General features: G+C 40.1%; 1 protein-coding gene across 2 annotated transcripts in view; it reads left to right on the top strand.

The window, feature by feature from the left end:
• Positions 1–23,894, top strand: part of PI4KA (phosphatidylinositol 4-kinase alpha) — a 65,098-nt gene extending 41,204 nt beyond the window's left edge. For both annotated transcript variants that reach the window (XM_076353308.1, XM_076353310.1), the window contains exons 29-55: positions 893–1,012; positions 2,617–2,709; positions 3,062–3,218; positions 3,494–3,621; positions 4,844–5,002; positions 5,267–5,418; positions 5,933–6,040; positions 6,762–6,889; positions 6,970–7,089; positions 7,743–7,822; positions 7,966–8,159; positions 8,888–8,978; positions 9,774–9,941; positions 10,500–10,553; positions 11,805–11,925; positions 12,229–12,358; positions 14,490–14,560; positions 15,442–15,514; positions 15,634–15,704; positions 16,291–16,400; positions 17,016–17,120; positions 17,586–17,711; positions 18,031–18,151; positions 18,835–18,994; positions 20,238–20,327; positions 21,197–21,280; positions 23,199–23,894. In XM_076353308.1, coding sequence (XP_076209423.1) covers positions 893–1,012; positions 2,617–2,709; positions 3,062–3,218; positions 3,494–3,621; positions 4,844–5,002; positions 5,267–5,418; positions 5,933–6,040; positions 6,762–6,889; positions 6,970–7,089; positions 7,743–7,822; positions 7,966–8,159; positions 8,888–8,978; positions 9,774–9,941; positions 10,500–10,553; positions 11,805–11,925; positions 12,229–12,358; positions 14,490–14,560; positions 15,442–15,514; positions 15,634–15,704; positions 16,291–16,400; positions 17,016–17,120; positions 17,586–17,711; positions 18,031–18,151; positions 18,835–18,994; positions 20,238–20,327; positions 21,197–21,280; positions 23,199–23,250 — 3,066 coding nt within the window. In that variant the 3' untranslated portion in view covers positions 23,251–23,894. The remainder of the gene's footprint in view (positions 1–892; positions 1,013–2,616; positions 2,710–3,061; positions 3,219–3,493; positions 3,622–4,843; positions 5,003–5,266; positions 5,419–5,932; positions 6,041–6,761; positions 6,890–6,969; positions 7,090–7,742; positions 7,823–7,965; positions 8,160–8,887; positions 8,979–9,773; positions 9,942–10,499; positions 10,554–11,804; positions 11,926–12,228; positions 12,359–14,489; positions 14,561–15,441; positions 15,515–15,633; positions 15,705–16,290; positions 16,401–17,015; positions 17,121–17,585; positions 17,712–18,030; positions 18,152–18,834; positions 18,995–20,237; positions 20,328–21,196; positions 21,281–23,198) is intronic.
• Positions 23,895–25,181: the final 1,287 nt, after the last annotated feature.

Genomic DNA, 25,181 nt, shown 5'->3' with positions numbered 1-25,181 from the left:
TTATGATTAGGATGTAAAACTTGTTTCTTGTTTCCCTCTTGTGGAAATGTTTCTTTCTGTCTTTGTTGTTTATTTTTTTTTAAATAGGGAGAAACACTGCTAATACATGAGAACACTGTAAACTACAGACTTTAATTGGAGCATGGGTGTAGTAAACGCTTACATGTGGCAGGGTTCAGTAGAAAGCTGTCACAAGACCACAAGCAAAGACTACAAAAGACTATTTATGGTGTACTAACAAAATAAACAAAGTACCTTTTATGTAAACAAAAAGTCTCACCAGAGTAAAATGCAGGTCTCTCTTAATCCTTTGCCGAGTAGTTGAAGAAACTGTGTAGTCCAGGTTGTTCTGTCTAGAGGTGCCTAACTTAGTGCTGATAACAGAATTTCTGGGGAGGCTCAATATCTTGAACACAGCAAATCTACCTGAAGTTTATATTTCCTTCCCTAAAAAAAAAACCTCAAGGGATTCAATCCTTATGTAAAAGGATAACTATGTTCCCTTCTTCCAAGGAGTCCAAAGCATTTCCTTTCGTAAGGTTCTTTTTGTGAAAGGTGATTCTTTTTAAAGACCACCTCAGCCTTCAAGTATCTATCTAGATCACTTTATCCTTTTACAAAATGGAATGAGTCTTACTCTTTACGTATTTAGGAGGACATTCAGAGTTTCTTATTGCCAGGGGAGCAGTACCTAAAAGTAGGCACTGAGTAGAGGCAGTCTATTTGTTGTGTCAGGTATGTGTGTAATTAAGTTTTCTGGTAGTTTGCAATGAACGCAACACTTGCTTATGAGCTGCCTTGTTTTGAAAAACACAGTAGTTTTCCAACAAACGCTTGTTCTTGTTTGCTTGTGGTTTTTGTTTTGTTTTGGTTTTCTTTTTTTTTTTGTCAGGAGTACCTAAACAAACATCAGAACTGGGTATCGGGTTTGTCCCAGCACACAGGACTGGCTATGGCTACAGAAAGCGTTTTGCACTTTGCAGGCTACAACAGACAGAACACCACTCTGGGCGTGAGTATTGGACAAAATTCTTGTTTGTTTGTGCAGCTGTATAACTATCATGTTAATTTTATAACATTCAGTATAGCCACATAATATAGATTTTCTAAATCACCTTTGTCATAGCGCTTGAACATTACTCGGATACCTTGGATTTGAGATGGAAAGAAATAAGGTATCTTCCAATCATGTTGTTCTGTAAAGTAAGATGGTAACAAGCAAGAAAATAAAACTGTATCTAATGCTGTTTAAGAGTTTTCTGTAGGTGATTTTTAATGATTTGAAAGTAGTATCTTTGTGTAAGGCTGAAATGAGCTGCTTTCTGGAATAGTAACGTAGGTGAGTGTCGGGTGACAACCATTTGCTCTGAGTTTTACGTAGGTTCACTCAAAACATGCTTTTGCATTGAATATTTCGTGCAGTTATATGCAGTTTTTTACAGTTCATTTTTTCTCATTTGTGGTTGTAATTTCTGATCTCCTGGAGAAACATCCAGTAGAATCTGTTGTATCATCAGCCAGCTTGTTTTCTAGCAGCAGCTCTGAAACTGCCTCCATGCCCAGCCTTAGCAGGATTTCCTTTTGGTTCTCTGTTACAGTCATCCTTCTAGACAGCGCTAGGCACTAAATGTAAATAGGATAAAGAATTCCCAGGACTCAGGAGTGCAGTCATGTAGTTCCCTAAAGGGGCAAGGTGAAAAAACTTGATAGAATAAAGACTATGCTGGAAGAAACTAGAAACTTTATAGCTGGAAAGGAAATAAGAGAAACAACTTTCTCATTTTCTTAATAAGTTAACAGTATTTGTTTTGTGATTGGGGCCCTCTTGCATGTCAACCAAGTGACAAAAGCTCTTTCAGAAAGCTTTCAGATTGCTAGCAGTTTGTTTTTCCTCTTGCTTTGTTCCCATGGACTGGACATTGCTAATGCAAAGATGATAGTATGCAAATTTTATATCCAAGACATGTAATAAGGATAGTTCTCAAAAGTTTATCCACTGCTGAGCCAAGCTAGCCATTAGCAGTACTGAAGCAAAGCATTGCAGGAGAGTTGAATTTTTGGTGCCTCAAATTTTAGTATTAAATCCTCAATATAAAAAATTCATTTTACAGTATAAAGAATTCTTCTTTTGTTTGTTTTTGAGGAGAAACCTCTGAGTCACAAATTCCTGAGTGCTTCTGCAAAGGGAAACATGGATTACTAGTCTACTTTTTAAAGACAGGAACAAAATACTCTCTCTGCATTACTGTCAGTTCAGCAAACTGTTGCATGGAGAGGGCAGAACCAAGATCACACCTACTCTTCTGTCTTCTTCCTTACCTGTTCATGAAAAGGGAGCAGCGGTCCCAGAGATTCTACCCTTTTTATGCTTTTTTGGTCTTTCAAAAAGTATATACAAATACATATATATTTCAAACTGTATACATGGAATTAATGCACATGTTCCTTATTTCATTTTTATCAGTCCGGGTACTGTTATACCTAATAGTCCTGATACTATTCTGTTTATTACCATAAAGAAAACTAAACTTAAAACATATGTGAAGGTATAAATAGAAAAAAAGACAAGTGGTTGGATACGAACAGTATAAACATCTATATGTGGTCTGGTCGTAGGCAACCCAGCTAACTGAAAGACCGACTTGTGTGAAGAAGGACTACTCCAACTTCATGGCTTCTCTTAACTTGCGCAACCGCTATGCAGGAGAGGTAAGTACAGGATTTCTCGTGAGTGTGGAGCGTCCACAAGCTCTGGCATGGCTTTTCAGCCATGGCTGAAAAGGCTTTTCCAACCTAAACTATTGTATGGTTCGATGTTATTTTAAGCACAGACTCTAAAGTTAAATTCCATCAAGATAAAGGGTATAGTTTTCGTAGTTACTAAGCAGATCATTTTACTGTTGGTCTTGCAGAGAGTTCTTAGATTGCAGATAAAGCTAAAGATTTAGCAAAGTAGTAAAAAAAGATGTCTCTGTGGAGTTCCTTAATCGGCACATGAACAGTACCAAACTAGATTCCTAAAAATACTGTTCTCTGTTGAAAAAACCATTGTATTTTACAGGTTTCTGGAATGATTCAGTTCTCAAATGCTACAGGACGAACATCTGACCTGAATAAACTGATGGTCAAAGAGCTGAATGATGCTCTTGAATCAGGCCACACTGAATTCTATACGCAGGCCATGTTTAAGTTGACTGCACTGCTCATAAGCAGCAAAGGTAATGAAAACCAAATGGAGTTCTGTTTTCTGGCTGTGAATGCCAAGGGTAATAAACTACAAAAACTATCCGTATACAAACCTAGTACGCATCAACTTGAAGCAAACCTGTGTTTTGAGTTTTTTCAATTAGGCTTATACTGGGGAGAAGCATTCTTAAACTAGAAACTATTTATTAGGAATTGATTATTACATGCTGTGCACACCAATTTCATGCTGATTTGAAAAGCATTTGTTTATTCTGTTGTAGAAATCTGAGTGAATGTTTGTTTTCAGACTGTGATCCCCAGCTCCTTCATCATCTGTGTTGGGGACCCCTGCGAATGTTCAATGAACATGGCATGGAAACAGCAATTGCTTGCTGGGAGTGGCTGCTTGCTGCCAAGAATGGAATAGAAGTGCCGGTAGGAAGCTATTTAACAACTCTTTCTCAGCCCCTGCAAGGGGGGAAGAAGAAAATTTTGAGAGATTCACAGCTGTTGTGAATCTGTGTCAAGTAAGGATGTTAAATGCATTGTTAATCACTTTAGCCTGCCAGGAAATCTCTGTGTATTGTTGGAAGTCTGAGCACCCTCCCAAAGTGGACTGTGGGAAATGGATCTTTCTCAGCAGCAGCAATGATATAGCAAAGGAAATCTGCTAGGATCTCAGCTGTACAATTTACTTTGCTGCTGAGATGCCTGAGCTGCTCATGAATCAGCTTCTGAACTACCACAATTTATAGAATGGTGTTTTAAAACAAATAGAAATCAATGTCCCTGCTCACCAGTCAGAGCCTCTGGTATCTGACACTGCACCCTTGCATAAAAAGTAGGCTTGCAAGTGTCCTAATCCTGTAACAGGCTACACCAGCTGTATTTTGTGAAGTGGGGATGTAAAAGCAACTGAGCATGGTGTAGTGACAGTCCACACTGCCTTTGGTAATTGCTCCAGTTAGTGAGCACTAAGTGTTTCACTTGCTGGAGATAATCATCAGTCTAAATTTACTTAGGTCAGTTTACATGCACGTTTCAGTGTTTAACTTCTTAAGCATCAGTTTCATTTTTTCTCTTTAGGCTTCTGGGAAATTTCTTTGTATCTTGTTGAGGAGATCAGATAAGCACCCTTGGTTGCTGGGCCTCCTTTCTACCAGAGGATGCTGCTCCCTAGAGCAGGTTCAGCAAAAGGGAATTATGTGCCATCTTTATGTTGTGTGCTTCATCAGTTGTGAGTGCTCATGAGCCAGACTGTGTCCTGCAGTACGTGAGAACCTGGCATACGCTTGTCTCTGCTGTTCTGGTCTTGGAGGCAGTAACCTTTAGTAGAGCGGGAGGATGGATGGCACCAGCTGATCTAACAGTTCAGTCTCCTCAGCAAAATACAGTGTTTGTCTGCTGTTGCCCTTAGTCTTTCTGTTACTAGCTGAACTTCTGTGGGGGGGAGTCTTTCTTCCTGTCATAATTTAGGATGTGAAAGCAACATTTTATTTCAGGTGGAGTGTGTAGACCTGTCTCTGCCTCTCCATTAACATTGCAGTGAATTTTAATTGATGTACTAGATTCTTGTGTGGCCTATGGAGAAAGATCGTGCTTTCCATATAAGAAGATGCTCTTGAAACAGGAAGCACTGTTGTCTTCCTTTTTGCAGTTCATGCGGGAAATGGCAGGAGCCTGGCAGATGACAGTGGAGCAGAAAGTTGGCCTGTTTTCTGCTGAGCAGAAAGAAGCAGATCCGTTAGCAGCCTCAGAAGAGAGCCAGCCGAGGCCTTGTCCACCAGAGGTGACTCCACATTACATCTGGATAGAGGTGCGTATTTCTTCGGAACGTCCCATGTGTGGCAGTGTTGCAGTGATGTTGTGATTAAGCTACTCTGCCCTATTTGTTCTCATGATTCAGGAAGGGAGCAGAATCATGATGGTAGTCCCTCTGCCTCAAAGCCAGGAGACACACTCTTTTTAGATGAGCATCATAGTTGAGGGGGAGAAGGGGATTTGAAACAGAAAATACTGGGGGTTTTTTGAGGTGTAAAAAGGTCAAAGGAAGCACGGCATGTCTTTCTCTCTTTCTCAGTTTTTGGTGCAGAGATTTGAAATAGCCAAGTACTGCAGTTCTGACCAAATAGAGATCTTCTCCAGCCTGCTCCAGCGGTCTCTCTCATTGAACATTGGAGGGGCAAAAGGCAGTTTGAATAGGCATGTGGCAGCAATTGGACCCCGATTTAAGTGAGTAGTTTTGGTTTTTTCCTTGGTGGAAGAAATAAGAAATAGAGGGGTGGAAGAAAAAACCTAAACACTAAATGTGTAACTTGTCCTTGGCTTCAAGTGGTGAAAATTCCTTAAAAGCCTGGAATGATGAAGAGTCTAAGCTCTGTTTTCAAAGTCGAATTAGCTAACTTTAGCTTGAAAGTCATTTTTGGTGCTTCAGAAAACTTAATGGGATAATTTCATGTAGTAAATTGCCCGCATCATGGATCCAGTCAATGTATCAGTTGGGGATAATTTTGCTCCATCAATTGTTTTCGCTTTTTGTGACTTGAAGGCTTCAAATCTCTGTGGTTCAGGAGTCACAGCTTTAGGAACAGGCTGATGATAATGAAAACAATTTGCCAAGAACTCTGAAACAGACACTTTTCAATGAGTTGAATGGAGTTACACCTGTAGCTGTGGTTTGTATGGTGTTGCATGGTCACCATTTTGGGAATGCCAAAATTTTCATTCTCTAACTTTTTCTTACTAGGTTGCTGACTCTCGGGTTGTCTTTGCTGCATGCTGATGTGGTTCCAAATGCAACTGTTCGAAACGTTTTGAGAGAAAAGATTTATTCAACTGCCTTTGATTATTTCAGGTACTTTCTTTATTTGCAGCTGCTCACTGAAAGTGTGTGTGTGTGATTTCCTGAACCTTCCATGATACTTCAAAGCAGCAGTTGTCTTTCTCTTCTAGTGATTTAACTTCTTCCTTTCCTTTTTCACCCATTTTAACAGAAACTTTTCTTTTCCTTGTGCTTTTGTGTAGTTCATAAACCATCTCAAAGAGGCTTAGATATAAGTTCCAGTTTTTATGTGTGGTTTAGAAAGTAGTACCTTCAGTAATGTTTCTGTTCTTTTCTTTCTTTCCTTATTTTGGAGTTTATTCAATGCTCAAAACTGTACCTAGATGTATAAGATTTAAAGAATTGCTGTTATAGATTGTGTGGCTGAAATAATAGTTTCACTGTTTTGAAAATACATCCACACTGAATCTGATGATTTTAACGTTTGACATAGGCACAACAGAAAACAATATAATTGATAGGAATGTCTGAATGTGAGGAGGTCAGTCAGTCATAATATTAAATTTCAAATTAATCCAAGATGCTGACAGACTGCTGCTTAATTTTCAGTTATAATAGGAAGTTTGTACTCTTCAGTCAGACAGAATAAAGCAACGAAGATAAACTGTAGTGATATGTAGTCTCATCCTTGTAGATTCCGGTCAGAATAAGAAATATGACTTGATTAGATTTGTGTGGGTTTTGGTTTTTCCTAATACATTCAACTTCACATTATTTGTGTGATTTCTTCAAGTTGTCCCTCAAAGTTCCCTACACAAGGGGAAAAGAGGCTTCGTGAGGATATCAGCATATTGATCAAGTTTTGGACAGCGATGTTCTCAGATAAGAAGTATCTGACAGCCAGCCAACTCGTGCCGCCTGGTGAGTTCCTTTATGTGCCGTTTCAAAAGCCTGTTGTTTCTTTGATTGTATTCTACATCAGATCTGTGCTCTGTTGTTAGATAATCAAGACACCAGGAGCAACCTGGATATCAATGTTGGATCTCGGCAACAGGCTACACAAGGATGGATAAATACTTACCCTTTGTCCAGTGGCATGTCAACCATATCTAAAAAATCAGGTATCTTTTTGATTGAAACCAGCTCATTGCAGCCAACTTTACAGCATATTTTATATGCAGATGTTGCTTAAAGTCAGTATTTACCTTTAATATTGGACTCTTGTTCTTCTGGCAGGATATTTAATTACCGGTGCTAAACTTTGGAGGGGGGCAGAAAAAGTCTCACTGGTAGCAAGCAGCAAAGTTTTGAAATTACCTGTTTTGTTTGATAGAATGTTCAATTCTGTAGTGCAGAAGCAGTAAGGCTGGAGGTCAAGAGGTATTGAAATCCTGTAAGGAAATTGCTTTGTTTGTGCAAACATGCCCCTGGTGCTTTTTGTGGGCAACAGAGTGACATTAGATTGTGGGCTGTGTTTTTGTACAGTTGTAAACTGTGTGCTATTTCTTTTTAGCAGGCTGTCGTGTTTCTAAAGTGAATGCAATACTGGCTAAATTGATATCCCTGTAGCCTGTTGTACTCCATATATTCAGAGAACAACTCTACGATAAGTAGCTGCAGCGCTGACTTTCTGAAGTCACTCTGATCTAAATTTACAAATGTCCTACGGTTTTTCAGTTCTTATGTGTTAATGTTGCCCGGTGTGGACAGTTTGAAAGCAGTATTTAACATACTGAACAAAAGCCACTGAAAACTTTTTTATCCTTTTCTCAAGGAATGTCTAAGAAGACTAACAGAGGTACGCAGCTACACAAGTACTACATGAAGCGAAGAACATTACTGCTCTCGTTGCTGGTGGGTCATCAGAAGAATGGGGAAACTGCATGGATTTCTAAGACCCTGTTGTTGTTGCAGGATAAATAAACTAAAGTATGAAATTGGGAGTGTTTTTTCCTGTTCCAGAAAACACACTATTTTTTTTTTTTTGTTTCCCTCAGGCCACTGAGATTGAACGCTTAATCACATGGTACAATCCACTGTCTTCCCCTGAGCTAGAGTTGGATCAAACTGGAGAGAGCAGTGTAGCAAACTGGAGGTCTAAGTATATCAGTCTTAGTGAGAAGCAATGGAAGGATAATGTAAACCTGGCTTGGAGCATTTCTCCTCATCTTGCTGTACAGCTGCCTACCAGGTGAGATATTTCAGAAGAAAGAACTGATATAATTCCTGCTGCCTTAGAAGTTGAGTGAGTACTTAACACTGTAAGTACTGATGGCACTTGTTCCTGTTTAGAGCCCCCTTGCATACTTTCACAGCTGGTTGAGACCTTTGCGATGAAAAGAACTGGATTACTTAATATACTCATTTGGCTCAGGCTCTAGTGGGGTCCAGCTTCCATTCGCTAACACTTAGACAGTGTTTTGTTCAGAAGAAATCATGTTTGGTTTTTAATAGCATTTAACCCATTAGCAGGCGTAGCATTTAAACAGTGGTAAAAGTAGCTTTGAATGAAGTGTTCTAGCTATATATTGGCTTGCACTTTAGTAAGTATTATAGGAGAATTAGCATAGTTGGCTCTGGAAGGGAAGGGAAATTCTTTCCCCCTTACAACAGTGATAGTTTTTGCCAAGTAGAGTTCTGCACACTGGTTTCTGTAGAATCCCAGACGGTATATTTCAGCCAAGAATCCAATAGTGGGCTAAAATACTAGTGGTTTATACAAAAGCATTGAATGAGGACCAGTTGTTCCTGAATCCTCTTTTGACAGCATATTGGTCCCTCAGCATGCATTATTTCATAGTTGGACTATTTGTTTATTAAGCATATACTTTTCTGCCTTTTGCTGTCCTCATCTTCACATAAATAGAAGAGGCTGTCAAAATTTTCTAATAATGTTATTGTATTCCTGATTATACTTAGATTTAAGAACACTGAAGCTATTGGAACGGAAGTGACCCGTCTGGTTCGGTTGGACCCAGGAGCTGTTAGTGATGTTCCTGAAGCAATCAAGGTACTTGTGAATATTTATACTGTTACAGGACCCTGGTATGCCTGTTTCATTCAGATATATCGGAAAATACAGTCTTTAACACAGTGTATGTTCTAGTGCTAGCCATAGCTCTGTAGGAGAGAATGACAGAACAGCTGTGGAAATAGGGTGCTGAGGCAAGAATTACAGTAATAAGAGTTAGGCGGCTAGTTAGCTGATCGTACATCTTGCTCCTGCATATATTCTCACCATACACAAAATGTCACAAAACTCATCACTTGCAGTACAGCCACCATTTCAGACCACTGGACCGAGTCACGGTGAGTGCTGCTGCTGAAATTTTTTCAAGCTTAACACATTCTGTGTGTCCAGAGGCCAAGCCTCTTGAAATGGAGGAGACTCATCATACTGATCTGCAGTGAAGCACTCTAGTCATGTGAAGGACAGTCTTGTCAGAGCTGCATTCTGTACGTCACCTGTAAAATAGATGACAGGAAAACTGAACCTTCTTTGACTCTTACAAAAGGGCTCATCCTTTCTTCTTTCTCCCAGTGCTAGAACTCCTGTATTGTGCTTTTAGTAACTTGACTTCACTAACTTCCTCTGGCGATCTGGGAGGTGAGGCGATTCCAATAGTTATGTTTCCATGGAAAAAAAGTGCTTCAGATACAACAGCTGTGGTTTTGTAAAATAGTATGTACCATGTTTCACTTCCCCTGCTATAGGAAGCTAGATTGTAGCATTACTGTCTGATGTGTATTACCCAGACATTATTGGGTGCTATAAACTCCTAACGTGTCTGACCTGCTTTTTCAGTACCTGGTTACCTGGCATACAATTGATGCTGATGCACCTGAGCTCAGCCATGTTCTGTGCTGGGCACCAACAGATCCACCAACTGGCCTTTCCTATTTTTCAAGCATGTATCCACCTCATCCTCTAACAGCTCAGTATGGGGTTAAAGTCCTGCGATCTTTTCCTCCGGTAAGATGTGTTCCAAGAGAGCCTTAACACTCCAAGTAAAGTTATAGTCTTAGTCGTTGTGGCCACAGGCTTCATTTTAATACCATGGAGAGATGTATGCTAAATGGGCACACCACATTGCAGAATGTGAATAGATGGGGATGAAAAGTTAAAGTTGATTGTCCCACATAATACTGGCTCATGTACTTGCAACTTTTTTGTTGTAAATTACGCTATGCTGAATTCTTCAGACTGCTCTTCTCAAATTGTTCTTTTAGAATCTTCTCTCAGTGGAAAGGCATTTCTTCTAAAGCAGCAGAAGGCTGGATTTTTAACACTTGTCAGACTTGTATTAGGACTGTAAAATACATGATTATTAATGATATTTTTGAAGGGAGTAACTGGACAGAAAAATACTTTGATTTGAAGAGGTGGCATATATATAGTTTAAAATAAAGACGCAGTGGTACTTTGTTCGTCACCTAACTGAAGGGAGCTTTTCTCTGTGCATGTGACCTGTCTTCCCTTCCGACTACTAAAACAATAACAATAAAACCCCTGCGATCTTTTCTCTTTCAGGATGCCATTTTATTCTACATTCCACAGATTGTGCAGGCACTTCGTTATGACAAGGTGAGGTTATGAAACAGCTGCACGTGAACAAAACAGATGTTTAAAGCAGCTTTTAGACTTAAAACTGCAAATCAGACAATATTTAAGCTTAAACTTATGCTGCTTATTATTGTCCTATATCTAATACATAGAAGAAAAATTATTGTCTCTAGAGGCTGGCTTGCTTTGGATACACCTCTTTTACGAACAGGTAAACTTGAGAAACCAGAGGCTATGTAGCTCATCTGTCAGGAAACAGATTTCGTTATGGGAAACCCCAGATGACTCTGTCTCAATAAAGCTTTAGAAGGTCTGCATCAGACAAGCAGTAATGAAATTAAATCGCTATCCTTAATCATTTTGCTGTGGAGTTAACTGGATAAGACATCTAGGGGGTGTCTTGTGCTCCGTCATGTATGTGAAATCAGATCTTAGCTTCATCTTGCAGAAGCCAGAAGTAAAGCTTGATGACCAAGTTCAGAGTTCGTTAATGTGAGATCATTGTTATCTGCCCACACGGTTTGTGAACTCTGGTCAGTGCGTTATTTTCAGGTGAAGACATCCCCAGCCAGTAGTGTAGGTGACTGTATATAGTTATTCTTTGAGAACTTTGCATAGATAAGTATCCTCTGCAGTGCAGAGTATGAACATCAGACATCTTGTCTGTTAATATCAATCAAACATAGAAACATCTACAGACTACGGAAGTAGCTGCAAGTAGAAGAAAGGGAATGCAACTTCTGGAATGAGTAGGATTCCCTTGTACACTTCAACTTCTTTTGTAAGTTTGTTCTTATTTTCTAGAATTTCTGTGGAACTGTGCCAGCACGTGCAGTTCTTGCCACCAAAATGTGCAGTCCATATGACACTGTCTAGATTTATGGTATTACAGGAGCATTTAGTGATGCCAAACAAGACCAATATCTCTATTGCACTGTGCCTTGTACACATACTAGGAGATGCCCTAAGCTCAAAGAGATTTGAAATCCAAATAGAACAGATAGAAAATGGCACAGAGGTGGGAAGAAGATTGGTTAGAATAACGGAATAGGTCAGTAATAAAGCTGAAAACAGTTTAGGTCAATTCACTACTTGTTAAAATACACTGTCATTCTTCAAAGGTCTTTTTAGCAACGTCAATGAGAGTGCAGAGGTCGTCTTCCCATCCATTAAATATTTTTGAGTTTGAAGAATAGCTGTTAGAAGCAGTAATATCAAGTCTGCTAGAGTTGTAATGATCTTTGATCCTTACTGGACTGGATATGGTTGCAGATGGGTTACGTTAGAGAATACATCCTGTGGGCAGCTGCCAAATCCCAGCTCTTGGCTCACCAATTCATCTGGAACATGAAAACTAATATCTACCTGGATGAAGAAGGCCACCAAAAAGATGGTGAGTGCTTTAAAATATAATCTAGCTTGACTCATTTCCTTGTCTCAGTTCAGACTGAATCTCCTTCCTGCTTCTCTCTTGGCAGGAGGAATCCTTTTAGCTAGGAACTTCTCTTTCATTTGTAGAGGTAGGGCCCATTCTGTAGAAGTGTTCTACCTGACTGAATGCATCAAAAGAGATGTGGCAATGTTTTCATCAGTACCTTTTTTTTGAATGCTATGCGAAGGTGGCTATTTCCATCACCCATAGCATTTAGCTTTCTGAAATAAGCTTCTGACACAATGCTTCCTTTTTCACGCGCAGCTGACATTGGGGAACTTCTGGAGCAGCTAGTAGAGGAGATAACTAGCTCATTATCTGGCCCAGCCAAGGAGTTCTACCAACGGGAATTTGATTTCTTTAATAAAATCACCAATGTGTCAGCCATTATCAAGTAAGTATTGTACATCAGAAATTGTGCTCTTTCGGGGCTCGCTGTTCTGTTAATTACCGATGTCCTGATTAAGAGGCTAAGTTGCTTTTAGGGGTATTGGGATAGTGTTTTCAGGAAAAAAGAATTTATTACTTATATGATAAGAAAAGGATTTTTTTCTTAAATGTAACTTCAGAGTTGTAGTAGGATGCAAAGGCACATTTTAGTTTGACTTTTAGGGATAGTTCATATCTGCCCTGATCTCCGTCCTTGTGCTTTGAGCTAGCAGTCCGTCTGAAACAGCTATAACTTCTTACTTTGGAAGCAGATGATTATAAACTTGAACTTTAGTTTTTAATCTGATTTTATCGAATTGTGGTTGGTAATAGGGGAATGAAGTTCCATAGAAAAGTGCACTGATACAGGAATGGAATTGGTAAAGCATTTGGTGCTCTTGTCCTAGTTGAAATCCCATCAGTCTAGTTGTCACCTGCATCATTAATTTGGCTTTTTGGATATGCTGCCGATGTTTTCCTGAACAGTAAGCAGAGCTTGATTCAGGCAAGAAAAACAGCACTTCTCTGTTCAGGTTTACCAGATTGACTGTCATTCTTTTGCGTATTATAACTTGTTACAAACATTTTGTGTGGAGTTTAAAAACAAACAAAACACCGCACAAAACCAAAAAAACTCAAGCATAGGTAAATGGTTTACCTTCTGCTAAAATGCCATGAAATTGTCTTTTCCTCTTCTCAAAGAGATTTCATTGTGCAGTGTAATACAAAGACGATTGTTCTTTTTGCATACGTAAGTCTTTTTCCTTCATTCCTAAATTGTGATTATGGAGAAAGACTTGGTGTCATAAACACTGGATTGTTGATCTCTTAAAACTGGAAGTCCTGCTCAATAGAAAGATTCTCACTGTTGTCTGTAAAGACTGCAGTAAGATATGTAATTTAACTTTTGTAAAGCTTGCCAGTGGATGGCAGCAGCTCAGCACACAAGCTCTAAGTCTGTAAGTGTGGTTTCATTGCATAATTTTAAAACATTCTCTGGTGTACGAAGGTATTTGAAAGTCATATAAAATGTATTTCCTGGAACATACCTCCTTTAAAATGCAGCTTTGCAAACCACCAGTATAAGGGCATCAGGCTAAAGGACACTTACCTCACAGAAACAATCAAATATTAGGTGCCTTCTATGTGCACGTTAAGATGTTTTCACCCAGTAGGATGAGTTAAAAGCAGGGGTTAGGATCTGAATATCGTGATATTTAGAATGAAATCAATCCACTGTTTGTTAGTATGAAGTCATAATTAAGCATCTGATAATAATTGTGCTTTGCAAGCATTGCATTTTGCACCCAAGCCTTAACATGAATCTGGTTCTTGTGCATCTGCAGTGTAAAGACAACATAGAGGAGATGCTGTTTGCTTTGTAGATGGCATAAGTGAATAAATGTATCATCTGTGATGATTTCATTATCTTAAGTGTTATGTTGCTGCTTCAGTAATCCGCTGTACTGCTTAAAACTAGAGCATAAGTAATACCTTTCAGTTGCATGCTGCTATACCAGGTGAGCATGTAATTGTGTGACTGACTTCAATAGATGGTGAACACAAGTGCCTGTGCAAATTGGGTAATTGTACGTACTAATCGTTAACCATGTTACCAATTATCGAGTTGACACCTGCAGTTGTGCTAAGTATGTGAACAAATTAGGCGTGTAATTGCATAGGCATTTTGCTGGCTTGTCCTTTTCCAGTTAGCAATTCTAGAATAAATTCCACAAGGGAAAATTATACTGGTATAACTATAGCGGTGCTTACAAAGGTATAATTGTGCTCAAATAAGGAAGAGCCTTCATATATTTCATTCACATGTCTTATGCTGTTTGGGTTTGTCAACAACCTGTATGTCAAATCAATTTTAAATCTACAAAGCGAAAACTATAACCTTCATTAAGATAGAAAACATTCTGGTTAGGTATTGAGCCTGTAAGTAACCTCTAGAAGCGGCGCAGTAAGAGATCTTTGTCGTTACAGGAAGAACCATTTTTAGTGAAGTTTGTATAAATTTGAAACAAATTTGAGGCTAGTACATAGAATAATACATAGTATGCAGATAAATAAAATATCATTCATCTTTCTAGGCCATTCCCTAAAGGAGATGAAAGAAAAAAAGCTTGTTTGAGTGCTCTATCTGAGGTGAAAGTGCAGCCTGGTAAGAAGTGATTTAATCGTATAAAATAGTGGGCTTTTTGCATTCAAAGTGAGTACTGTGTTTTCTGCAAGCAAATCTTGAAATCTCTGCAAGTGGCAGCTCTCAGTTTTGGTGCTGGTGGCTGTTCTTCTGTTACAGTTGGATTGTTTCTCTCTTGAAACAATTCAAATATTTTTATCCACACAATAATTTCTATATGGTGCATCAAAACTTGCCCAAGAGCAAGTTAGATAACACACATCATGGATAAAAGTAGAAACGTATGTCTGAAGAGGGAAGACAAATAAGCTCTTTTTCTTTGGACCACCACCTTTTTTAAAAAGATGAGGTGCTTTTGTGAAGTTATGTTACCTCAAGAATGAAGCGTGTCCAGTTCCTTTCATTCTCCTTTTTCTTCCATCAGGCATTCCCTTGAAACATCATTGTCTGAAGGTCCTTACAAGTCTTGAACATATGTTTTCCCAATCTGAATCTTCTCTTTAAAATGGAGTTTGATGAAAGCTTTTCCTGATCTCTGTCTAACAGGTCTCAATTCTGCTACCATGTGTTGGTTGCTAAGAGCCCTCCCTAGTGCGCTGCGACATACCGTCACATCTTATTAGGGACTATTGTAAGAGAAGTCCTGTCTGTATATTTCTGCGGTACAGATTCTGCAGTATTAGTTCAAAACTGTATTCTGTTAGTTTCTGGCAGTCACTCACTAACGCAAAGAATACTGCATCCTTCGTGGCTCACAGACTGTAATCTCCAGTTTACCTCTAACATTTTATTGAATTCAAAACTATGTACTGAAGTTACAGACACCAACATCAGTTATTCTCCAACTTGCATTGTCGTACTAGCCAATGGATTTGTTCTCAGCTGTCTGCTCTATTTTGCAGGCTGTTACTTGCCTAGCAATCCTGAAGCTATTGTTCTGGACATTGATTACAAATCAGGAACTCCTATGCAGAGGTACCATGGTCTTTTTATATTCTCCAATTAAGTTAATTCACGATATTTAGGTATTTTTCTAGAAATTCTTGTTTGGCTAACTTGCACTCATCATCATCTTTGTTTTTATTACAATTTAGTGCAGCAAAAGCGCCCTACCTGGCCAAATTTAAAGTGAAACGATGTGGAGTTAGCGAGCTTGAAAAAGAAGGTTAGTAACTGCATCTTAATCACTGACTCTACTAATTAAGAGTCAGCAATTCCTTTAAAATCACCTGCTGTTAGTGACCTGTACTGCTGCAGTAAAATTATTTCCATGTTGAACTTTATCTGCAGTGGTTCGACTCAGAAATGAAAATTCTGAAAACTTAAATCCATCTTTTGCCCTTTTTTTTTTTTTTTTAAAGTCCCAGGGAGCAAGCCACATTAGGTATCTTGAAGAAATGTTAACAGTTACTTTAGACTAACATATAAATTGATTGCCTTTCCCTGGTTTTTAAACTGTAGCAAACTCCAAGTTTTGGCAGTTTTTTTTCTCATAATAAATTTTGTGGGATGCCCTAGCTGACTAGCTTAATGCAATTCAGGCATTTATCAGGTAAATCATGAACACTATTTTGATATGTTCCAGTTCCAGCAGACAAAGGGAACTATCTTACGGCGTTCACCTTGCAAGGCAGAAATATCTGTAGTGCACCTGCAGTGAAACATTGTGGTTTTAAGTGCAGCGGGCTTGTCATGATAGAAAGTTACTAATTAAATCTGTGTCTGGTTTTTGCTTTGTACTCTTCTTGCAGGTCTGCGTTGTCGTTCTGATTCCATAGATGAAAGTGCAGAAGAAGGGGTGGACAGTAAGAAAATCTGTTGGCAGGCAGCTATCTTTAAAGTGGGCGATGACTGCAGACAGGTACAAAGCTATCAGGCTTTGCAGTTATAGAAGGCAGATTTATAGGTGACAATATGTAAGAAGAAAATAATTTTAGTATAGAAATAATTTTCTTTGGAATTTTGAGAATCTCCAGTAGTTATGGACTGAGGGAGAGAACTGTGTTGTACCACTAGAGAAATTCTGGTTTGGAAACAAAGGCCATTCTTTCAAGACAGTTTACCATGACTTGGAATTCTTTTTTCAGAGTTTATTTGTCGATTGAACTATTGGTAACGTAGCAGTAGTTTCCAAGGTGGTATCTTGTACATTGAAGTTTGATTGCGTTTGATTAAGAGGGAATGCTAGCTATTATCCCTGGAGTTATTAGAAGCCCTTTTCTCAAAGAGTGATGGAAAAGTTTGTTCTTCATAGGTCAGCAGTTAAATCTTCGGTGTTGCTTGCTACCCACTTAAACAGCATTTATCTTTTCCCTTTTTGATTTCCCCCAGAGCCACAGTGCATGCACAAGCACACATCTGCAGACCTGCTGGGGTAACTTAACGTTAACTTCAGAGTTCTTCAGAGCATTTTTGTAATCTAACTTATGATCCGTAACCCCTGTAATGCTTGTGCAATTTTTTTCTTGTATAACAGGACATGTTAGCTTTACAAATCATCGATCTCTTCAAGAACATATTTCAGCTGGTAGGCCTGGATCTCTTTGTGTTTCCATACAGAGTGGTGGCCACAGCTCCTGGGGTAAGTGGGCAATTAACTGTACTGCTGTAGAAAATAGTTCCTAATTAAAAAAGACTTTCTCTTCCAGCACACATAAAAATTTCATACTGTAAGGAAATACTGCCCACATCACTTATGCCAAATATTTGAAGTACCAGTGACAAAGAGAGTCTTTCCTCTCCTGCTTCCTGCTTTTCTAAAGCTTTTGGCTCTGAAATTTTGCTGCCTGTGGTTATTCATGTTTGTTGTTTGATTTTGGGGACTACATTGTGCAAGTCAGTGGAAAGTCACAGAGCTTGTCTTATGTTGCGTGGAAATCCTAAAAAACTGGATATACTTCTTTTATGAATAAACTAGAAATTCTGTATTCAGTGATCTGTAAGTTTCCCCACATTTCCCAGGGGACCTGTATGACTGCCAAGAGCCATGAACAAAATATATGTTGGGAGCGTGCTTTACAGACCTGTTTCTCTTCTTCCCCTTCAGTGCGGTGTTATTGAATGCATTCCTGACTGCACATCCCGTGACCAGCTGGGCAGGCAGACAGACTTCGGGATGTATGATTACTTTACAAGGCAATATGGAGATGAGTCTACCCTTGCATTCCAGAAGGTAAAATATCAGTTGGCAAGCACAGCAAAATCTCAACTGAGAAACATTCTAGCTATAAGAAATAATGACAAATAATTGGATAACGACTACCATAATGCTGTATCTGGTTTCTGATGCTGATAATCCATTTTTAGCTATGAGTGAGTTAGCTAAAGAAGTTATTGCAGCTGTAGATGTATGGAGAATATCATTGAACATTGCTTCGAACTAATCACGAAAGGAAAAAAAAAATTTTTGTTCAGCTGTATCTGCTCCTGGGATGGAGAGTTATTAAATTCTCTGTGTTCTTCTGATTTGTTTTAACTTCTTGCTTGTACAGGCTCGCTATAATTTCATCCGCAGTATGGCTGCGTATAGTCTTCTCCTGTTTCTGCTCCAGATTAAAGACAGGCATAATGGCAACATCATGCTGGACAAAAAGGGACACATCATTCATATTGGTCAGTCATATCCACATTCGAATTTCAGTAGTTACCTTTTCCTTCTGCTGTAAAGTATTGCTCATAGAAGACAGTATGCCATTTCCCTTTTGAGATCGATCTATATACTGATTTCACAGTCTGTAAATATACATGGGATTTTTTCATGCCTGTTCAGTATTGTATGTATATTTGCGTTGGCTGCTTCTGTGTAAATTTAGCGTTGCAAAGTTTTACCAGCTTCAGGAAAGTATATACACGCATATGTATGGATTATGCATGTATACGTACTTAGGCATTCATAGATACATATATGTGTGTGTGTATATATATGTATAAATACATAAATGTATCTTTGGGTTCCTTCCATCACTGTATGGGTATGAATTAAATTTGACAAGTAAATTTATATAATTGTGTGAGGCTGTAACCTCTGCTTTAGCTTTGCTTTTCTGGAACTGCACGGATGTTTCAGCGAAGAGTTTATTTGATGCCATCATTCTTACGTCTAGTCTAATATCATGGTGATGATTCTTTTGTTGGCATTCTTAGACTTCACCAAAGCTTTTTTCCAGTTGGGGTTGAAATGTTGGTAGAAACAGTAGGTACTAATATGTGAAATCCACCTCTCCTTTTTCCTGTCAGCTTTGAGAGCGCACAATTAACCAACAGAGTTTATGAGACAGCTTATCTTTTGTGCACAGATTTTGGATTCATGTTTGAAAGCTCACCTGGTGGAAATCTGGGCTGGGAGCCTGACATTAAGCTGACTGATGAGATGGTGATGATAATGGGAGGAAAAATGGAGGCAACTCCATTCAAGTGGTTTATGGAGATGTGTGTCAGAGGCTATCTGGCAGTCAGGTAAGGTGTTCTTAACTGCTCAAATTGGAAATGCTTGCATGCCTAAAACCAGATGAGAAGATAAATAATAATAAACATTTGTCTGTAGGGGGTCTGAGCCTGTCAGACTGTCCTGGTACATCTTGCAAACTTTGAGACAACTTAATAATCCTGCAATTTTACAGCCTAACTTTGTGGGGGTTTTTTCTGTTCTTATGTTATATTTGAAAATTTTATATATTATATTCAATTTATAAATGTGATGTTACACACATTTCCTCACAGGATTTAGTATACTGTTAAAACTTTGCAGTAAGAAACCACAGAATCAAAATCTTTCTTGTTTTCCCAAATAGGACAATCACATTGATCACCATTTCAGCTAGAGTTAATTAGGTAGGAGATGTGAAAAGGTGCTACGATTTTCTGATGTGAAATATGCAGGGGTTTTGGTAGCTCAGCTCTTCAGCTGTGATTGCCAGCCAGTCACAGTAAAGATTTTCAACTTTACCTTGCTCCATACCAAGCAAACAGGGTTTCCTTTAACATGCAGGAGCGCTAATAAATCTGTATGAAGAGGATGTTGCATGTGGGTAGGAGGAGGACAGTACAATAGAGTCCAGATAAAAGCTTGTTTTATCACGAGTATAAAGTACTATTGATGTTATCTTACAGAATCAAAGTTTCTTCAGCTAGTAGCCCCAGAAGGGGCTGTCTTGGAGTCAAGATCAATTTGGTTCCTTGAGGGGGAGCAGGCTGGAGAAAGTTTTGTGTCAAGGCAAAAATGTCACTGAAGTAGTAGGGTAATAGTTTGGTAGGTAGTAAATGTTCTGAGTGGGAGGAGAGGGAGAAGGGAAGCTGGGCTGATGTAGCAAAGAATTACATAGAGTAATTAGAAGATAATCTGTTACTGTGGTATTGCTGGTTTCAGCCTTTTGTACTGTTTTGATGCACTGATTCACCTTTCTGATGCCAAAGAAATGTTGTTTACTAAAGCATTGCTTTCTATAATCCTCCTTGAGAATGTTCATCTTGCAGCATTCTGAGTATCTGGTAGTCCAACATAAAGGAGTGAAATTTAATTAAAGTGACAGATTGCAAGCAATGGTGTAGCTTCACCAGCGAATGTAAGAGGATTACATGTGTTGATTTAATTACAGAAAAAGGTGTGAGCCAGCTCGTTGAACTCCTCAGCTTGCCTGCTTTACCTACTAAGGCTGCAGAAGTTTGAGTGCTGTAACCTTTTTGTCCTCTTTTTCTCTAGGCCTTATATGGATGCTGTCGTCTCACTGGTTACATTAATGTTGGATACAGGGCTGCCCTGTTTCCGAGGGCAGACAATCAAGCTGTTGAAGTAAGTCAGCATATGTATTAACCTGAAAATGTTAATATATTCTTCACAGAATGTATACTGTCACAACTTGTGCAGTGAGCGTAGGTGTCACGCTACTCAAATATCTTAAATGTCTTAACGTTGTAAAAATGGTAATTTTTGTTTATAAAATATCTCAGAAAGTAGGAATTCCAGAGGCCTTTTCATAGAATTAAGTTCAAGCTGTTCAATGACTGTGCGTGTACATGGATTATCTTTAAGTTCGTAGGACTAGCAAAGTAAGACTGTAAAGGAAGAGGAGAGGTAACGTGTTGCAGAGTCTGATGCCCTCTGAAATGGTGTTGGACTCTGAAGAACAGCATCTTAAAATTTGTTCTACAGATAACAGTACTGAATGGGACTATGTTGTAACACCCAACAGCTTAGGCAAATACACATTCTAATGTGACACTTTTAAACAGCCCTTCAGGCTTATGCCTCCAGAATTAGCTCCAGAGCGAGCGGAGTTAGCACAGCATTTCCTGCATGTAACTTCCTACAATTTCCTAAAGATAAGCACAGATTCATGAAGTGTGATGGGCTGGAGCTCAAGGGCACCACTGGGTACAAAGGTATTTTAAAAGCAGCAGCTGCCTAGAAAGAGGGATCTGCTGTTCCTGGAGTTACCACTAGACTGATGAAAAGTTCACAGCCTCTGTCTCCACTGTAAGACTAACGGCAAGTGCTTATTAAAATACTACATAATTTGTAAGAGGTAGTCTCACAAGAAGTAGGTGTTTGTAGCAAGTGACATCAACACCTGGCTGAGCTTGTGCAAAGACATGTTTGTATCATGCTCAAAGGAAACCTCACTAATTTTACTCTTGCTTTTTGTGATTTTCTGCATATAGACACAGGTTCAGCCCCAACATGACTGAACGGGAGGCTGCAACTTTCATCATCAAGATCATCCAGAATTGTTTCCTCAGCAACAGGTTTGGCATCTATGCATGTCTTCTCCCTATGGCTAAAGGAAGGTCATCAAGCTTTGAGCAGAGCTAAGAAGTAGAGTTTTATCAGTCAGATACCAAACATTTTTGAGTTGTTGATATTTAAAGCTGCTATCCTGCATTATCTGCTTCTGAACGTGCTGCATCTCCTCCCTTTTACGCTGGGAAGGAAGGCTTAAGCCCAGGCTGGTCAAATAGCAAGGCTGGCTGGTCTAAAGAATAGAAGATTTTCTGTCAGAGTGAATCTTTGGCCCAAAAGTTAAGCATTTTGGCTCCTATGTTAGGGCACAGCCAACTGTACTATTAGGGTTATGTGTCTAGTTGTGATATCCCCTTTATGTAGGGTAGGGTCACCTCTACGAATAAAGGGATAAATAGTAAAGAATGGTATTGAATGGCAACAGGAATAGTATGCCTTCTGGTCAGAATGAAGAGAGAGTCATCTTGAAGCTTGTTCCCTTTTATTTTGTAAGGAGAAGGTTTCTTAAAAACAATATGCATGGTCCATTGGTCTGAGTAAGAATGAAGCTGAAACAGGACTACAGTGACGTTTCAAAATCTTTTTTATAATTGCTTGTAGGCATTAAGTTGCCTGAATATCCTCCTAAAATTCAAAGCTGCTATTCTGTGCTATTTGCTATTCTGCAAAAGTGTTTTTGACTCTTCTCTAGAAATAAGTTCTAATCTTTCTGCTAATTTTTTCGTCATGACTTGATACTACATTAACATATTAATCATTTTGCTAGACCATATGTTACTTATTGTATAATATTGGCTAGGGAAAATGCCTCAAGTAGAGAACATTGGCAGTGTGGTTTTTGAATGTCTTTGTAGCTGGGCCATTTTATTTGCCATCTACTATTCAGTATGCTGAATGGAATAATCAATTCGTAGCAATTTAAAAATCAACTTAATCACCAGCTAGCCAATCAACTAGGTTTTTTCCCTGCAAGTATACAAATAGTTTGGTATCTTGTGCAAAACTTTTGAAAGGAAATGACATGTAAAATGTAATTTTAATACATTTAATACTTTTAATATAATAAATTTAATACTTAACATCTTAAGTGCATGTTTTATTATTATCCCAGACAATACAGACTTTGTGGGATATATTGGAGAATAATACAAACTCTTGTGTAGTTCCATATGGGGTCAGCTTGAGACCAGTAAGGCTTACTGGCTCAGATACAGCCCTGCTAGAACTGAATTGGATTTTGTAGTGCCTACTGGTGCATCTGCTCAGAATCTTAGATTAATATTGGGGGTTACGAAGGCAGTCACGCTGCTGGTGAATGCCCAGAGCCAGCTTGGTTCTGACAAGCGTGAGCTTCTCTACCTGTGGCATGGTTAGTCTGTGACCTGAATAAGCTCTGCCCATGGATAATTGAGTTACCTGTAACAAGGCTTAGATTTGTTTGTTCAGTCACTCATCAGAGATGCTGCTATTAATGCTGTTATTTCCCCTGTGCTTTTATTTTCATTATTAGCGTTCTCCTTAATTAAGATTACTTTTATTTCCACATGATCCTGTCTCCATGCAGCCCTGATGATCTTGCTTTGTTCATTACGCATTTCCTTCTCCTAAAACAAACTGGCAATGCCATGTGAGGTGCTTCTGGCTTATCCAAACACAGGATCCAAGCTGCTGTTGCCACACTGAGAAGCATGGAAATACTTTTTTTTTTACCTAGTTTAAACAAGAGCAGGATGTTTTGTGCTGTTCATAACAGTAACTGGGCCTTCACAATGCCTTCAAAGCATGTAGGGCTAGTTTTGATTAGCAGCTAATTTCCTTCACCCATGTTTTGTTTCTGTGGGATCTTGATGTTTGTTTCTGTGACAATGGGTGCAGTGTTTTTTTAAACTTTTACTTACCTCTGGCTTTGCTTTTCTTCTGTAGGAGTAGGACATATGACATGATCCAGTACTACCAGAATGACATCCCATACTGAGAGACACTAGAGATTTGCTGCCGAAGTGAAACATGCAACCCCGTGCCCTCACTCCAAACTTGTAATAAATAGGAGATGCTCAACCACACCTCGCTATCTTCCATCTTTTGTGTATGTGTGTACATGTGGGTACATGTTTCCTGGACATTGCAACAATCAGTCTGATTCATTCCTTTCTCTTTACCAGGTTATATATATTTCTGTTTTTCCCTGGATTTTTGGAGTTGGGCTGCAATCACAATAAAAATTGTACTACGATTATGAATGTGTGAAAGACGTCAAGCTGGTAGAGTTTGATAATTTTTCATGCAATGCAAGGATTTTATAATACCTTTAAAAAGTTAAAAAACCCCAACCTTTCCTGCACAATCCCACAAAATGCCATGGAAGGGAAGGGGATGGATTTCTCTTGGAAGCAGAAACATTGACTTGTTCCACTTTACTGTAGAAAAAGCCTGATAATCATCCAAGGTGGTGATGTCTGTAGCTGTGTTCATACTTTGCACTGTACATGGTCCCTGCTATGTGGTCAGTATTTCATATGTACATGAAGAATGTATTTTTTCCTTTTGTGTGTTTTAAAAAAGAGACTCTACTGAAGATATATTTAATCTATACAACGTAATAAAAGACCTTAGACTTCGTGTCTGTTGCAAATCTCTTGCCATGCGCTGAGTTTTAGTTTATACACTACATCGTTCTGCACATTTGTGTACTGTTCATTATATTGTGACCTTTCTTTCTACTGGAGAAATCAGATTTCTTCTTCAGCTTCTCATTCATCTTAAATGAAATTTTTTATTCATAAAAGAAATGTTTTGTGCAAGACTCACATACGGAGCTGAAATGTAGGACCAAGGTAAAGCTTCCCCCTATGCTTCTTACAAAGTAGCCCTGCCCTGGGCTGGGACACAAGTCTTCGGCAAGCGTCTTTCCCTCTCCACAGGCTTGTCATTCTAGAGTGTGCTCTTGAAAATTTAGACAGTCCCATCTTTAGGGTTTTTTTTCCCAGATGTCCAGTCCATGCCCGCTCTGGGAAGGGGCTGCCGGGGCCGGGCCGCTTACGGCGGGCGGGCGGGAGGGGCTGGCGCCGGCGCCCGGGGAAAGGGGTCTTGTGGTGCTGGCTGGCGCACGGCGGGTGTTGCCTCCCTCGCGGCCTGCCCTGCGCCCGGGGAGGCGGGGAGCGGCGGGGCAGGGCCGCCCGGGCCCTCCGCAGCTGCGGCCGACGAGGCCATTGGGAGCACCTGAGCGGGCCCGCCCCGAGGGGCGCCGCTGGGAGGGGGCGCAGCGCCGAGGCGGGCACGCGCCCTGAGGGGGCTCAACCCTGCGGAGCGCCCAGCCCTGAGCCGGGGCCGCGCGAAAGCGGGGGTCCAGCTCTGAGGAGAAGTCGCGGCCCGAGGGGCCTCAACCCCGAGGGAGGTCCAGCCCTGAGGGGGGCTCAATGCTGAGCGGCGGAGGTGTCGTGAGGGAGACCCAGCCCTGAGGTGGGGCTGCGCCGTGAGGTGGGTTCAGCCCTGAGGTGGGGCTGCGCCGTGAGGTGGGTTCAGCCCTGAGGCGGGGCTGCGCCGTGAGGGGGCCCGGCCCTGCGAGGGTGGCTGCGTCGTGAGAGGCACCCAGGCTGAGGAGCAGGTTGTTGTCGTTCGCAGGAGGGAACGGGCCCTGGGCTGTAGTTGCCCAGCCGGGGCTCCTGGGGCTCCTAGGGCTACCTGGGAGCTGGGCTGTGGCAGCAGGCTGAGCCTTGCAGGGTGCAGGGAGGTATCTGTGTGAAGGGACAGTTAGGCGCCTGCCCTGCAGGGCCGATGGTGTGGCCGCACACACATCTTCCCCTTGGTAGTGTGTGCTTTTGAGCACCTTTAAGTCAGCACTTGAACCTCCCTGGGTGAGTTTCTGCTTTGCTGAGGGAACTCCCAGTGTTTCCACTTGGCCCAGGG

This window comes from Aptenodytes patagonicus, chromosome 15 (assembly GCF_965638725.1).
Source record: "Aptenodytes patagonicus chromosome 15, bAptPat1.pri.cur, whole genome shotgun sequence".
Taxonomy (NCBI): Eukaryota; Metazoa; Chordata; class Aves; order Sphenisciformes; family Spheniscidae; genus Aptenodytes; species Aptenodytes patagonicus.
Note: the sequence above shows the minus strand (reverse complement) of the source record. Positions and strands in the feature narration are given on the sequence as shown.